This window comes from Nipponia nippon, unplaced genomic scaffold, assembly GCF_047370975.1.
Source record: "Nipponia nippon isolate SJK-2023a ecotype South Korea unplaced genomic scaffold, ASM4737097v1 scaffold_2, whole genome shotgun sequence".
In the NCBI taxonomy this organism is placed as follows: Eukaryota; Metazoa; Chordata; class Aves; order Pelecaniformes; family Threskiornithidae; genus Nipponia; species Nipponia nippon.
The window spans coordinates 127466575-127482934 of NW_028262336.1; the positions used below are offsets into that span (position 1 = coordinate 127466575).

At 46.9% G+C, this 16360-nt stretch overlaps 1 protein-coding gene across 3 annotated transcripts; it reads left to right on the top strand.

Moving 5' to 3' along the window:
• The first annotated feature begins 985 nt into the window (after positions 1-985).
• CLNS1A (chloride nucleotide-sensitive channel 1A) lies at positions 986-13734 on the top strand. Of its 3 annotated transcripts, none has more exons than XM_087756655.1 (7): positions 986-1245; positions 3122-3258; positions 6557-6667; positions 7776-7886; positions 8340-8513; positions 10075-10159; positions 13457-13734. In XM_087756655.1, the coding sequence occupies exons 1-6, from the start codon at positions 1097-1099 to the stop codon at positions 10140-10142; spliced, it is 750 nt and encodes a 249-aa protein (XP_087612781.1). In that variant the 5' UTR covers positions 986-1096; the 3' UTR covers positions 10143-10159; positions 13457-13734. The 3 variants fall into 3 exon arrangements, with proteins under 3 accessions (XP_087612781.1, XP_087612780.1, XP_087612782.1); XM_087756654.1 differs by lacking the exon at positions 13457-13734 and adding an exon at positions 12811-13443; XM_087756656.1 differs by lacking the exon at positions 13457-13734 and adding an exon at positions 12811-13443 and having other exon boundaries at positions 6560-6667.
• The last annotated feature ends 2626 nt before the right edge of the window (positions 13735-16360 follow it).

Consider the following 16360-nt stretch of genomic DNA (forward strand, 5'->3'; position numbering starts at 1 on the left):
CACAGGTAGGTAAATGACTGCTTAAAAGTAAATTCAAACTGATGAAAGGGAAGATTGAAAACTGTGACAAGGTAACAACTGCACGGGCTTGTGGTGAGTATGCCGCCATGGCAGGAGCATTTGCCAGCCTGAGAAGTCAGGAAGAAGAGATGACAGAGACATACTTCACTGGTGCAGATTGTTACCCTTTACGTACCCAGATTACTGGCGTAATCCCCGTTTCTTGCTGCAGTAGCATGTGTCGTAAGAGAAACTTGCTGCAGAAATGGTGTAAATCCAGGGGAAGAAGCGGGGCCAGCGCTCGCGAGGGGACGGCAGCCTTCCCGTCGCTGCAATGCGCTGTCCCAAGACCACCCCCAGCTCCCTGATGGCGGCTCACCAGGTACAAACGGTAGCAGCATCGGGCTCCCGATCCCAAGTTCATCACTGCTGAGGGAAATCAACTGGATATCCTTTAAGCAATTCAGGTACTTGTGACTTTCTTTTTCTTCTCCATGCGTATCTATCAGGCACTGGGTGCTGGCTGTCCACCTAAAATTCCCTTTCCAGCATTTAATAATGGTCACTGAAAAGCTACTGTGTTTGGTTTTCCCTTTGCCAGTGATTTACAGGCCAAAATACGCGCACTGCTCATCAGCTGTCATCGGCGGTACCGTCAGCGATCACCTCAGCGCTCCTCTTTGCTTCTCTTTTCCAGATAATGAAAATTTTACTCAAAAACTGCCAGAGACAGGTGCTCCTGGAACACAGACTGCATCGCTCTGGAGAGAGGCCGTGACTCGCCCTCAGGAACATGGACGTTTTGGGGTGAAACACCGTCCCCTTCCCCTGCGGGTCGATAACGAGGGGGAATTTACTTCAGGGAGAACGACAGCCGCCGGCGGTGCCCTCCGGTGCCGCTCCCACTCCTCAGGCCCGGCCGAGGCAGACGACGGCCGCCCCAAAGGCGGGAACGGCTCCAACATGGCGGCGCGGCTCCAACCACCCGCCCGCACCATCGAGATGTGCCTAAAGAGGCCCGGCAGGGCCAGGAGTTCCGCTTCCGGTGGCTGTCGGAGCGCTTCCGCTTCCGGCGGCCGCGGAGGAGGAGGTGGCGATGGTGGAGGAGGGCGGCGGCGGCGGCGCCATGAGTTTCCTCAAGCGGTTCCCGCCGCCGGCCGAGGGCGTTCGCCACCAGCAGCCCGACACGGAGGCGGTGCTGGCGGGGCGCACCCTGGGCGCCGGCACGCTCTACATCGCCGAGAGGTGAGGGGGGCGGCGGCGGCGGCGGCGGCTTACGGTTCCCGGGACCCCCGTAGGCCTCGGGGTGCGGGGGCTGCCCTGAGGGGAGCGGGGGTTCCGCCGTGAGGGGGCTCTGCGGCTTCTCCTGAGGGGGCCTCTCCCGCGGGGGGAGCGTGAGGCCCGCCCTGGGGGGCTCCCGTCCCTGAGGTGACTGGGGGGGTCTCCCCCGAGGGGCTGCTGGTTTTCTGCTGTCGTTAGCGACCCTGGTTCTGCCAAGTCTCTCATGCCGTGGGTGCTGTGTTCTCACAAGGCAGAAATCGGTTTGGTTGGTCCAGAGGACATGATCCGAGCTCTTTATAATTTCCTTTACACCCTCCCTGCATTATACAATTCAAGAAGACAGCTCGCTGATTCAGGCAACGTAATTTTCTTTAACTGTGGAGAGAAAAGTACTCTAAATATAATATTTTTCTGCAGCGGAAGAGTGGTGTTAGAACAAAAACATCATCGGAAATGTGCACTGAGGAGTGAATTGTCCTTTAAAACCTTTAGACTCTGAAACGCTTATAAAACGGATAACATTATGAGGGTTTTTTTGCCCCACCTGAACACATCAGTGATGTTGCGTTCCTCTTGGAGAGGGATCTCTCTGGAATTTCAGTTGCTGTTTTGTGTAGTCGTTTGGTCGCAGGTACAAGGGCTTCTGTTCACACAGCGCCTTCTCTCAACGCGTATAACGTTGAGTTTCCCTGTAACTTGCTTTCAGCAGAGGCGCATGCAGGTCTGCCGGCGTCCTCCCAACGTGTTTCGAGCACCTCGCAGAGCTTTTACCGGAGTCGCTTGCTGGTGATGAATAGAAAACGCCAGCGTTTGCAGGAGCGTCGTGCTGTGGGAGAACCGGGTGCCCGGCAGGACAATGTGGCTTTGGAGCCACGTACTGACCGCGTCAGCAGCTGTAGACATTGAGAACTGGCTGATCGAGGCTGGGAAAGAAATTCCTCGCTCCCACTTCGTGAGCTCTTGCTCTCAGCCCGATTTCCCGAGGCGAGGACTCTTCCGTGGCCTTTCCGTTGGTTTTGTCCCTCCACAAAAACTTGTGAACGCTGAGTTTTAGCACACGGCGGCGGTCTCGCTTTCCGCCCCTCGGTATTTCCGTTTGCTGTGTGACCTCATTGATCACAGACACCCAAAACTACCTTGAGTTTGATTTCTCGGCTGCTAGAAGGACGTTGATCCTTCTGATGTGAAGGAGGCAGCAGCCCAGTGGTGACAGCCTGCGCTGTCTCTTGCCTTGGTTCGGGATGAGAGCGAGAATGGGGGGAAGCAGAGGTGATAGCACATAAATGTGAGGGGGGGGAAAAGCCAAACCCTGGCGTTGTTAGCTCTGCTGATCACAGAACTGGTTGTTTTTCTACATACAGGCTATGCTCACATCAGATCTATAATCCTCCAGAAATTACGATCTGTGACTTTCAGTGTTCTCTTTATCTTGAAAACCCCCCGAACATTTGATAGTTTGAGTTACAAATCACACTCTGGAACCCCTGTGGTTATCTTTGGGATAATAGGTAGCTACAGAGAGGAGAAACTAAAGAGGCAGGGAGAGAAATTTATGCTTTAGTGCAAATGTGGTAAAGCTGAGACGTGTTTAGGGTGCTCAGCTTCACATTCCTTCAGAAAAGGTTTCTCTTACCTTCAGGCATCAGTTAATGCGGCTGCAAGGCCCTGCTAGGGCAGGTCCAGGACTCTGTATTAGCAGGGCTTAGGGTAAGTGCCTCGTCCAGAATTACTCGCTTTTTTGGTGTTGGTTTGCCTTTCTGCAGGCGTGAGTCAGGTACCTGAGGTTCCTCTGTTAGTTTCTAACTTGTCTCGGTTTTTTTTCCCCTCCCCTCCTTGTTAGTCGCCTGTCTTGGCTGGAAAACTCCGGAGTTGGCTTCTCCTTGGATTATCCCACCATAAGTTTACACGCCGTCTCCAGGGACCTGAACGCCTACCCATGGGAGCACTTGTACGTCATGGTGAACGCCAAATTCGAAGGTACGCCCAGAGTGTCGGTTACCGTTCCCACGCAGTCCTGGGCAGCATGATTTCTTCTTCAAAAAGAGTAAATTTTGTTTCTAAATGTGATATGCTTCATTCAAGTAATAGCTTATATTTTCATTTTCATTTCCCTGAAGGATAGTTATTTTAGAAGTGTAACTTGGCCCGTGTTTAGAGTCACTTCTGTACCTGCTCTCAGCATGTGAATGTGTACAGCTGGAGCCGCTGAAAATCGGTTCTCTGCTCTCTTACACTCATTTTAAACAATCTAGTTCCTCTGCAGTCTCCCTGTGATTCCAGCTGAGGTATAATTTTTGCTTTATTGAATTTATGTTAATGTTGCTACCCTCTCCAGGCTTTATGAATTCCTGCTGTTTCACATTAGCCTGCAAGCTTTCATTCATTTTCTCCCACAGCTTGCTTATAAAAAACCAAAGACAATAGCTCATGTTAGCAGGCTTAATGGATCTTTGTAGATTTCCCACAAAACCAACCTTTAGACCATTCTTGCTTTGACCTAGAGAAAACAAGCTTTCTATTTCATGGTTTCTATGAAGATTTTCTACATTTTTTGATGTATCAATTTTTTTTTTTCTTCTGGCAGGCCTGTTAATATTTTAAGCGTGTCATAAACTGCCGTCTCAATTGAAGAGTAACGAGTGTAAAGTCTTGAGCAGGTCTCCTTTCCCCTTCATGCCTACTAGTCGTTGTAGTTAAAGGTTAAAATCTGGCATTTCACTTCTCTTTATATAGTCTGTATACTGAAAGTACTGACAAGCCTCTGAGGAGGCAGAGGTGTTTTTAAGCTATTAATACTCTTCTTCATTTCCTTCTCTGAGGTTACTAATATTCTCTGACAGTCTGTCACGACAAGCAATAAGAGAACGTGTATGTACCCCTTGTGGTTCTTCTTCCTCCTTTGTGTTTATTTTGAAGTAAACTGAGCCTAGTCCAAATGAAGATACTGTTTCCAGCTTTTAATTCATAGAATCACAGAATCGTTAAGGTTGGAAAAGACCCTTAAGATCATTGAGTCCAACTGTTAACCGAGCACTGCCAAGTCCATCACTAAACCATGTCCTCGAGCACCACGTCTATCCGTCCTTTAAATACCTCCAGGGATGGAGACTCAACCACTTCCCTGGGCAGCCTGTTCCAATGCCTGACAGCCCTTTTGGGGAAGAAGTTTTTCCTAACATCCAACCTAAACCTCCCCTGGCGCAGCTTGAGGCCGTTCCCTCTCGTCCCATCGCTTGTTCCTGGGGAGAAGAGACCGACCCCCCCCGGCTGCAGCCTCCTTTCAGGCAGTTGCAGAGAGCGATGAGGGCTCCCCTCAGCCTCCTCTTCTCCAGGCTGAGCACCCCCAGCTCCCCCAGCCGCTCCTCCCCAGCCTTGTGCTCCAGCCCCTGCCCCAGCCTCGCTGCCCTGCTCTGGCCACGCTCCAGCCCCTCCATGGCCGCCTTGGGGTGAGGGGCCCAGCGCTGAGCACAGCATTCGAGGGGCGGCCTCACCAGTGCCCAGCACAGGGGCACTGTCACCTCCCTGCTCCTGCTGGCCACACTATTCCTGATACAAGCCAGGATGCCATTGGCCCTCCTGGCCACCTGGGCACACTGCTGGCTCATGTTCAGGCGGCTGTTGACCAACACCCCCAGGTCCCTTCCTGCCAGACAGCTCTCCAGCCGCTCCTCCCCACGCCTGTAGCGGTGCTGTTGTGCCCCAAGTGCAGGACCCGGCACTGAGCCGTGTTGAACCTCATACAGTTGGCCTGGGCCCAACGACCCAGCCTGGCCAGGTCCCTCTGTAGGGGCTTCCTGCCCTCCAGCAGATCGACACTTCCACCCCACTTGGTGCCATCTGCAAACTGACTGAGGGTGCCCTCGATCCCCTCATCCAGATCATCAATGAAGACATTGAATAGGACCGGCCCCAACACTGAGCCCATTCATTCTGATAATGGTGTTTGAAACTACGGATATCCTGTGATAGTTCTTATCTATAAATCCTTAATAGACTGATTTGGGGGCGGGGCTGGTTTTGTGGTTTGTTTTTGTTTGTTTGGTTGGTTGGTTTTTTAATATATGAACTCTGGCTACAGAAAATCTACAATAAGTAGAAGATTTGTTTAGTTTTCAAGTCTGTCCCTGGCCCAGGATTTTAACTGCTGAATAGTGTTAAACCCAAACCTCTCCACGTCTTTGGCTGCAGGAGTCTTCATTTCTTAGTTGGGCAGGGTACATTTTGTTCTTCCTCGGAAAGTTTTTGTTGCACTTGCTGTGTGTGTATGCGCCTTATCCTCACCCCTTTTTTTTAGGAAAAGGCAGTCAGAAGTTGACTTCATTGAAAACAAAGAGCTGGGCTCCAGTAACAAGCTGTGCCTGGGGCTGTGAGTTGGAAAAGGCCTGGGTAGCTTCCTTGGACACTTCATTTTTTGGGGCAGCTGGCTGGCAGCTTCTTGGCTTCTTCATATTCTTGGTGGTGCCAGTTTTATATGTGATAAAAGCCGCTCTCGCTGGAACAGCCTTAACTGTGTTCCTCTTTCTCTCTAGAAGATTAATTACACAATTTTGAAGCTGTCAGTGCAGCATTCCCACAAAGCAATGAACCGCAGCCATCTTCTTTGTGTTTTTTGTTCGGTTTTTTTGTTTGGTTTTTTTTTTATTTACGGAAAGTAAAACATCACGTTGTTGCTTATTTATTATGTAGCGCACAGAAGTTGGGAAGCACGGTTTTGCTCTCGGTTGTCATTGGCTTTGGGTGCACTTTCTACCTCTGCCGTCTTGCTGGCTGGCTAGGAACGTCCGAAATCGAGTTGACATCTTCTGTAAACGTCACAGTCCTCGGTGAGGGGCCGCACTGGGAGCGAGTTGATTTCATGACAGTAGCGTTAAGGATCCGTAAAATTCATGTGATGTAAAAAACCACATGTATAGCACTGTGCAAGTAAACGATAAGGATTGTGAATTGTGGTCTTTTTGAGCACAGTTGTTTTTCATAAGAATCAGGCAGTTTTCCTGAAGTATGTGAATGCGTCCCGTGACCATTACAGAAACCTAAAGTCCTAAAAATATAAATGGAGAAGTTTTTGTGTGCGCTGCGAGCGTTGTCGAGGTGCTGTGAGAGGACCTCATCTATCCACAGTGTGGGCGGGAGTGGGTTGGTTCGTGCCTCTCACAGGTTGTGTCCAGGTTTCTGATTTGGTTACCTGTGTGTTCCTGAAAGAATAAACAAACGTGACTTTTTTTTTTTTGTACAAAATAAACATGTTTCTCTTAAATCTTTCCATTTCCTAAAGAAGAGGAGACAAAAGAGGCTCCCATGGCTGAAGGGGAGGAGGAGGAAGACAGCGATGATGACACTGAACCAATTGCGGAATTCAGATTTGTACCTAGCGACAAATCAGCCTGTAAGTGATGAGGGAAATCGCGTTTTAGCTTAAAGTCCTGGCTATATGTGGAAGACATCTCTGGTACAGAGATGCAAATGACTCGATCCTTTAGTGTCCTTCTCTAAGTACTTGATTTCTGTGTGCTGGGAAGAACAAAGCAAATTGTTTTGTCTTGCTTGAAACTGGGTATTTCAAGCAGCTGCTTCTCAAAGAAAATTGCAATGTTTTAAAATAGAGACTTTTAAGGGTAAACAGATGACACAGATAATCTTGTCTATATACATTTGCAGAGAACTTGTGTGGGAAACATCTTTTTAATTACAAGTTCAGTCCTATTTGAGTCGGCAACAGTTTCATTAGGACCATGCTAATGTGGAGCTTACAGTTGGATCCAAGTTTTAAGACCCTTATGTATGAGGTGCTGCAAGGAATCCTGTAGTGGGTAACCACGGACTGAATTGTCCAGGGAGAAGCCTTTATCGTCAGCAAAACGATGGAAAAGTGCTGTTCAGAGGAGAAAGCACCAGGCTGGATGTAGGAAACCTGATTTGTTTCTAGCGTGGCTGCTGGCACGTTGGGCGATGTTTTCAAATATGAGTTCAGTGGTGGTTCTGGTAGAGGAATATTCTTGATCTCTCTGATCGCTCAGTCTGGGATTTCTTGCCTGTAGTTATGGGATATTGTTGGAGAAACGAGGGAGGTTTTTTTCTCGATCTCTGCAGCTCCTGACTGCCCTCACGTATTTTGGGAAATGCTGCCTCTGGTATCCCTGTGTTTTCAGTATCTGGTCATGTCTACACAGGACCGGAGAGTTGGTTATAAATCATCAGCTGTTTCCTTAAATTTCCTAACCTTGAAGCACCGGCTTCTTGATTTTTGACACATGCCAATGGACAAACCATTCAGATGCAGTTTAAGTAGCTGCTTCTAACAGCATCTGAGCTGAAGTTGCCCATTTCCAGCTGGGACGGGAGCCCGGCTGCACAAGCGCAGTTCCTGGGAGCCCCGGTCTCAGCCGGTGGGAGATTGTAGCTCACAGCAGCCAGCTGAAAGCACTGGAAGTTAACTGTTAGCATCTCTTGTTTTAGCCACTTGCCCAGAAGATAATTCTGTTTTGTTCGTACAGTGGAAGCCATGTTTTCAGCGATGTGTGAATGCCAAGCTCTGCACCCAGACCCAGACGACGAAGATTCAGACAATGACTATGAAGGGGAGGAGTACGATGTTGAGGCCCACGGTTCGTAAGAGTTGTTTCTTTTGAAAGATCTACCAGCACTTGGAACTTCTCCTGCAGAATCTGTCATGAGGATGGTTTGGTCTGTTAAGAAGTTCCTTGTCATCTCGCCTAAACATTCTTCATGCCATAGGCACGGTATCAAAACTCAGAATTCTGTAGTTTACCTGTCACGAATCACTGGAATTCAGCAAAAACATTGTTCTTATTCTCGAAGCCCCAAGACGCAAATATCAGCCTTTCCTGTTCCCAGTGGATGTGCTAGGACAAGTTCAGTGCCCACGCTGTGGTGTGGTCAGTTCACATCGCTGTGTATTCTGTAACTGATGTAAGCAGCCTTTTAATCTCAGTCAGTTAATCTGAGCCTAACTCGCCTAGCTGCTGTCCTGTTCCTCCTCCCCTGCTTGATCCAGGCTCCTAAACGCAGGTCTGATAAACCTCAACTTGTTTTTGCAGAGCTACAACAAGGTGACATCCCGACCTTTTACACTTACGAAGAAGGATTGTCGCATTTAACTGCGGAAGGTCAGGCCACTCTGGAGAGGCTGGAAGGCATGTTAGCCCAGTCTGTCAGCAGTCAGTACAACATGGCTGGAGTGAGAACAGAAGACTCGATAAGGGAGTTTGAAGGTAAGAAACGCTTTTGTTTTACTGAAGAATATAGGAAAGCAGTGGTTCTCCAGTCTGGCTAATCCATAAACGCCACGACTGAGCAAGTATCACGCTGTGGGTGATACCTTACTGCCCTGTGTGCATCAACAGCGGTTTTACCTTTGTTCACAACCACAGGATATTAAAATTCCTGTGGCCCTACGGGCAGCGTATCGCCTGCCGTGGATCGAGGGCTGCTGTGTTAAAGAATGAGGACCACTGCGGTAAGAATTCTTGATTCTTACTGGTGTGATTTCCTGGAATAGTGGTAGGGTGAAGTTGATTTAGGATTAAGAAAAATTAAACTCGTCAGTCTGTGCTGGGATTGGGAAGCAATTTCCACTCGAAGCAGGTAATAGCATTTTTCTTGAAAATACCCTAAATTGTAGGTTAATAATTCTCTTTGCAGAGTTCAGTGTGAATTCAGAATCATTGAAATACACTGGAACAGATTTAAAAAAAAAAGCCAACTGCTTTTCTGAAGGATGCTGTCTCTTAATGCTACCAGTTGTTCAAACACGTACTTCAGGAGTAAGGTTTCTTTGTATTGGGGGGAAAAAAAAAAAGTGTCTCTCAAATTTTGCCTTTTCTGCATGCTGTTTTCACTGGAGCAATGTGTTACCGGGGAGAAGAAGAGGGAAGTAGTTTAGCAGTACTGCTTCCTTTTTTGATATAAATCACAGTGTTTTAGTATGGCCTGAAGGATGAAAAATGATGCAGCTGGATTTCTAGCTATCAGCTAGCCTGGAATAGTCAACAGAATAATTAACTAATCTGTTCTGATCCACATGGATGATTTTTTAATCTTTATTTGCTTTGTCAGTTATTCACAGGTTCTCTTTGTTCCACAACTTTGGATAAATGTATATAACGTAAAGATAGCCTTAGGTGATATACTCGTGTTTTAGCAGCGCCCTTCGTTTGAAAATTTTCTCAGGTTTCTGAACCCTAAAATTTTGAAAATGACAATAAATCGAACAGCAGGTATGTCACGTGTCTCAAAGCCATCTCCACTGGTTTTATTTGCCTTCCTAATCTTATTTGTTACGGTACTGCTTCTTGGTTTGCTACAATTATTAATATCCCCAGGGCTGCTCAGTTTCAGAATTCCATTATTCTTTGACATTGTAGCATAGAGCGATTGTTCCTTCTTTCAACTTTATGATGGCTGAGAGCGGTTTCAGAACAGGATCCAGCCTCTTTCTGTTGGAGCATAATTAAAGCTGTTAAAAGGAATCATGCCATTTGTCACACCGCAACTTCATTTAAAAAATGAAATCGTTTAAATCCGGTATTTAAGTCTTTTAATAAGATGGGGTGAGACGAGGTTGTAGGAAGCGGTGACGTCTTTAAGTGACTGACTGATAGAGCTGGAACAAATCCACAAACTTGCGAGCGCATCAGTTTCCTTAGGCCGCGGTGAGAAGTTCAGCAAAGGAGTTTTCTGCTCTGGCCGTCTCTTGTCAACAGAGGGCACTCGCTTTCCGCTGTGAGATACCATCCTCCGCGGTGTTACGCAGCGTTGGCTGTTGTTTTTCAGATGGGATGGAGGTGGACATCGCACCGGTAGTTGCGGGGCAGTTTGAAGACGCAGAAGTTGATCACTGAGGAGGACGTACGCTGCTGTAAGTTCTGTCTTCCAACAGCGATGCTTTTCCGTCCTGCAGAGCCTTCCGTCTCTGTCATTTGTGTAACGCAAATGATCCGAGATCTCCTACGGGAAGTATCTTGTGACATCAGGATGATGATGATTTAGAGAAGGAAAAGGTAGCTGTAGTTATCACAAGTACGGAAAGATGTTTGATGATCTGTCCAAAATTGCCTGTCGGCGTAAAGCATCACGCCGCGTGGGTAACCTGCGAGGACGTGGCTGTCTGGAAGACAGGTCAGCCATTTGGTAAATTAAGAATTGTCTGATCTCAGAGGCTCTTGGATGCCGGTATTTGAACGCTGGAGCCATCGCTGGGAAGTTACTGTCCTTAGCGTCTGTTATTTCGCCCTTAGTGCGCAAGATTTCCCAGGCCTTTCAAGGGGGCAGAACGCTTCACAGCGCCGCAAGTCCATCTCTTCCTTCACTGTAAGTGGAGCCGGAACAGTTCCCGGTAAAGTTACCGAGCAATCCGGATGGGATTGTTGTCAGAAGCGCACAACTTAGAGACAACACCCCGCTTAGGTGGTTGTGCCAACGTGCTTTCTTGCCTACCATCACCCCTACTGCTTTTCTCCTGTCAGCGGCATTACAAGATGTGCCAGCGTTTCCTCGCTGGCGCTGGGTGGGAGAGGAGGAGCAGCTTATTCTGGGGCTGCGTCTGCAGAGCCGCGCAGGCACAGCGGGGTTGCGATTCCACCCCTGCTTCAGCGGCGCTCGCTAGCGCACGGTTTGCGCGTGCCGCGCGAGCGGCGGTGCGTTGTCCCGCTTCTCCCGCCTCGCTGGGAAGTGAGACTGCCAGCTCTCGCCTTAACGTGAGCGCAGAGCTATCCCGCTTGAAATGCCGGAGAAAACAGTTGCGGGGCGGACAGCCAAAAGCTCAGGGGAGAAAAAAGGAAAGGGGCAGGGGAGGAAAGGGCCACAAATCAGGAGACGACACGCTGAAAATAAATCAGTGGAAATGGGTCAGAAGTAGTTGGTTGGGGATCGCAGTGTCGCTGAGAAAGAGGCTGCAGTCCCTGAGAAAGGCTGTTGGGGAGGTGGGGTGCGCATCTGCTCGCCGCCGCCGGTGCTTGTTTTACTTTGCTGCTGTTGATGCTCCTGCAGTTCTGAAAGTCTGTGAGTAGCCCAGTGTTCACTCACTGATCGCAACCACTGCCACTGGTCCTGAATTAGTATTCGTTGTTCGGTGTAAGAGCTCAAGCTTTTCTTCAGTTGCTCTTCTTGCCCTGGGAAAGACTTTGCAGTAGAGAGAGGAGTTCTTCCAAAAAAAGTCAAGATCCTGGTTGCCCCACCACTGGACGGTTATCTTATTTGATAAAGGACACATTTTAAAATTAGGGAAAACTCTTCAGCTGTAGATGAAGTGCCTGTTAGTTAGTGAATGGAAAGCTTGGCTCTGATGACTCCATCTCCAAGATGATTTTGGTCCGTGGTTTATAAAAAGATACTAAAAAACCAAAAATTGTGCTGTTGAAAATTGAAATTTGAATGCTTATTGTCCTGGTTTAAACTTGAGCAGAATTAAGGAGAGTTAGTGGCTGGTAGCAGATCTCTAAGGAGCCTGAAAGTGCTGGTGGAAGTGGTGCTGACTGATCTTCTAGCAAAGCGCAAAACACACTCCGTAAGAAATAGTTTTGGTCAGTGGAATTCTTCCTGCTCCTTACTCCGTGCCTTCCACGGTGCGGCAGGTGGCTGGGGGAGATTAATGCAGCGAGAGGTGGCTGGGTAGGGAGTCCTTCTGTCCTTCTGCTTGCGCTGCTCAGAGCTGAGGAGCTGATCCCCGTCAGGGCAGATCAAGCGATCTGCACGTGCGGCGTCAAGCGTGGCAATGACGTCACTCCAGGTAGCAGTCTGGGAGCTGGTGCGCTTTTTTAAAGTAACCACCAGCCTGAGTGCGGTGATGTAATTTAAGTTCAAAAACCGAGGATACACGGCAGCAATAAACAAGTGATGAGCAGCTCTTGCAGGTCTGTGCTCATCGCCCTGCTCACAAGCCTGAGCAGGAGGGCGGCACGGTCCTACGCTCTGAAAAGAGGGGCAGAGAGGGAACACGCTGTGATCTTCTCGGTACTCTGTGGAGCACCTCAGCCCTTTTAACCTTCTGAACTGCAAAAACGATCTACAGGAACATCTCGTTGGTGATCCTTTAGAGAGCAACGCGCCGCCCTGCCTCTAAAGCGCTGCCCTTGTGGGAGGCTCATGTTGCATGTCACTGCTCGTTACCCAAATGAGATGTGACAGTTGCCCGCCGAAGCTCCTGGAGGACTTGCTGACAGTCGATGTGGGACGTTTCCGCTGGTCTTGTAATAAGCGGCGGTTTGTCTGTCCGCATCACGAGGTTGCAGCAATTGTTTCGAAGCAACCGGCGTGTCCGCGTGGAGCGGTGCGGCGGGGTCTTCCAGGGCACGGGCGTACAACTGCGGATTTTAAGCGCGTGCTGTCCCTAGCTGACCTCGGTTTAGAGCCGCTGCCAGCGGCAGAGATGCTCAGCCCTTCTGAAAATGAGAGGGTTTGCAGTCAAGTGCTGTCCTCTGCGACTGCAAACAACGGACAGCCACTACTTTGTAAAGATGAAGTTTTTATATTAATGCCAATTACGTAAACTTGGTGTCTTGTATCTTTCAGATTCTTCTTGTGGCACTTCCAGAATAAGCTGTAAAACCGAAGGCATTGCAGTGACTATCGGGAGTTAACCTTTCTTTTAATGACCTAAGCTTAGACATCTAGGTCTATAAATGCTTTTATAGATGTTTAAAACAGGGTTTGACATTCGTGACCACTATGGGGTTATTTAAAAAAACAAAACAAAACGAAACAAAAAAACAATAAAACCTCTTGCATCTAACACTTGAATGGGGCTAATCAGGGGTTGTTTCAAAGGAGCCTTTGTAGGAGTTCTAGGACTTCAGAAATGGAACTGTAAGTAGAACAGAATTTTAGATTGTCCTAGAATTTTCCATATTTTTGTACCTGTTCATTGTGTCAGTGGAGTAGAATGGAAATAGAAATGTTAAAAAGTTCGACTAAAAGGAAATAGGGTTGGCTAAGGATTAAAAGCAAAGCTAAATTTAATGCCCCTCAAGTAACTGCTTTATCAGTTCAGTGCTATCCCTTGCGTTTCTCCGAGAGCAGAGTTTGGGTGGTAAAGGAGACGGAATAAAGTCTGTAAAGTCCTGAAAGAGAGAACTGTTTTGTGTCTTTGTATTAAGTGTTAACAACATTGTTAAATAAACTAAGATTTTTGTATCTCACAACCAACTCTGTGTTGCAGCTCTCAGTCCTTTACTTCGGCAAGCGGCTGGCAACTCCGAGCGGACGTCCCTTGAGTTGTAGCGCGCTCTTCCATCACGCACAAAGTCCAGTGGAGCCATTTTCATCCTTTACCTGGATGCGAGAATAAAAGGGCAGAATATCTGCAGAGTGCACCCGTAAGGCAGAATTAGTCTGTGCCACATCCCAAAGTTAGGAACCCAGCTCTCTGCGTGGTGGTGTTTTTGCCCTGAGGCAACGGCAGCAAGTTTTATTTTTATTTTTATTTTTATTTTTATTTTTATTTTTATTTTTATTTTTATTTTTATTTTTATTTTTATTTTTATCCCCCCCCCCCCCAATATTCAAATGAAAGTCTGATACTGAACTTGTTCCACTTTCATTTGATTTGAAGCTGATTTGTGAATTATTTTCAGTACAATTAGGTTGGTACATGAACAGTTTTCTCTACCGGTCCTCCACTCTCGGGGTAGGACCGAGTGGTCCTGCCCTGCTTAGCACATCGGGAGATGGTTTGGTTTCAAGGTACGTGAAAATTAGAACCCCTCTTTGCTGAATACTCATTAGGAATGCCAGTCAAATGAGCAATGATTTCATAGGGGTGTGAACTATTGATGCTGCTGAATAAATGAAGTATTTGGCGCGTTATGCAACGAGACATTCTACAAGAACGTCTTTCCTAGCTCCTCTAGGCGCATTTGTATATATATTTATGTAAATATGTGCACGTTTTTGTTAGGGATACAGAGTAACAAAGGAGGGCACAGAGCCATGCGTTAGTTTTTGCACTGGGATTTGGAAGAATCTTCACATGGTGAGGATTCGGGACAGCGAAGGAGTCCTTAAACTCCAGCAAGCACCACAGTTTAGAAGAGAAAGCTCATGCAATTCTAAATCACCGTTCTTCGTTAAAACAGACTGTGTTTTGGTTTGGTTTTTTTTTTTTTTGATGTAAATGTTAGTTGTTAAGAGTGTGGTCTTTCTATTGTTTTTCATATTAAACTGCAGGCTACCTGGTACCTGTCCGGGCAGATGGGCACGGTTTAACCTACGGGGCAGCTGGACTGACCTCAGCCCCTCCCAGTACTCCCACACCATGTCGGAGCAGTAGGAAGCTCCAGAGGGATCGTTTATTTTGTACTAACGCAGAGCTCCCGGAGCAGACATTTTATGATGCTTCCAGTCAAATCAAGGGAGCAATCCATTTTGGTCAGGTGCAAACAAACCTGGATGAGCCCTGAAGGTAGCGTTGAGAAGTGTCCTGTGTGGATTTACAAGTTTTATTTGTAATAAAACTTTATATTTAAGCTATGTGTAAGTGTTCTGGGAACACTTATACTTCATAAGCATTCGTTACTTTGAATGTACAATACTGATTTTTGTCTGTACTACCAAAACCAGTTAAATTCTTCAGTTCCTAACAGTTTTAGTTTTCATTCTTTCTGCTACTTTTTTTTTTTCGCTTTTCTTTGCCTTCATTTAGTCAATTTAAGGCTTCTCCATTTCTTAGTGATTTAATTTAAATTCTACTGCTAGTGGCCATAAATAGAGCAACTACTTGTTCATCACCCAGATCTGTACCAGTTTTTTTTAAACTATATGCTATGCCAAACTAAACAAAGTAGACCTGCAGAAGTCAGATCTGACCTCTGCTTTATGGACTTTGCATTTGCAGGCTGTCAAAAATGACGTGGAAGTAGGGCCGCTCATCTGACAAATCTTGGTTGCCTGTAGGTTTGTAGCTCTGCTTTCTCTTTTCCCTGGCTGCCTGTTTTTATGCTCTTTGAGGTTTATTTTTGAGACCTTTACCCTGTGGGCCTCATGAGCTCGAAGAAGACATGCAAATCAGTTCATTATGTAAGGCTCCTTTCCATAAGAAATGAGGCTAAAAACTGGGCTTGAGTACACCAGTAAAGGCAAAGTCCCAGGGAGAAAAAAAAATAATCTATAAGGGGTGGTTCACTTTAAAAAAGGGTAAAAGGGATAAAAAGCAAGAAAGTGGCAGGTGGAAGCCTCCCGAAGCAGTAAGTAGTATAAATGTTTTTCAGAGGTCTCGTGCATCGGGTTTCTGTCCTAGCAGCCCTCCGTGGCCGAGTTGTAAACAAGCGGATAACTAAAAGCAGCTAAAGGCTCGCATCTTATCGGGCTCGCAGCGCGGTGCTGTGCAGTGCTGGCCGTGAAGAGTTTTACCAAAGATAAGTTTGCACTAGTGTCAGAGAGCTGCTGAGCGATAGCCCAGCCGTTCCAGTTCTCTTCGGTGTATTGGCAGGCTATTTTTTTATTTTAATGACTGAATACAGGGTCGTGGATAAGACTCTCTTCTATGAAAAGCATTTTCAAACAGTTGATTTCATTTTGCAATATAATCTTAAAGGTACCTTGGAAAATTAAAACAAGAAAAGATTTTATTGCAACAAGTAAGAAATTACATGAAAATATTGACTTCCCGAACTCTTGCAAAAAAGATAGCTGACAACAGTAGCTGTTTAAGACTTGGTTCATAATTTTACCGTGTAAAAGAAAACCCGATTCCCTCTCTTTCTCTTAGAATACGGTCTGCAAGGTGACTTGGGTAGTGAGTCGAGGGGCCTACTACTGAGATCTTCGTAGAAGCAGTTAATCATCTCTCCTTTCAAAGCTAGTAACTACAAAGTGAAAAACTGAATTTAGTCTTAAATTTGAAAAATGTATTTTGGTATATATAAAAACGAGGAGGCATCCAGAAGAAGAAACCTCATTCTAGAAACAGAACTTCAGAGGATGGTACCTATCGGTGCTCTTCGCCTCAGCTAATGCTATAAAGGGCGCGTTTGTGCCAGTGCAGGGATGCAGCTTTCCTGTGGTTTCAGCTCTTTTATTTATTCTCTTATATTGCAAATTCATTTATTTCAAGAAAAACGTCTGG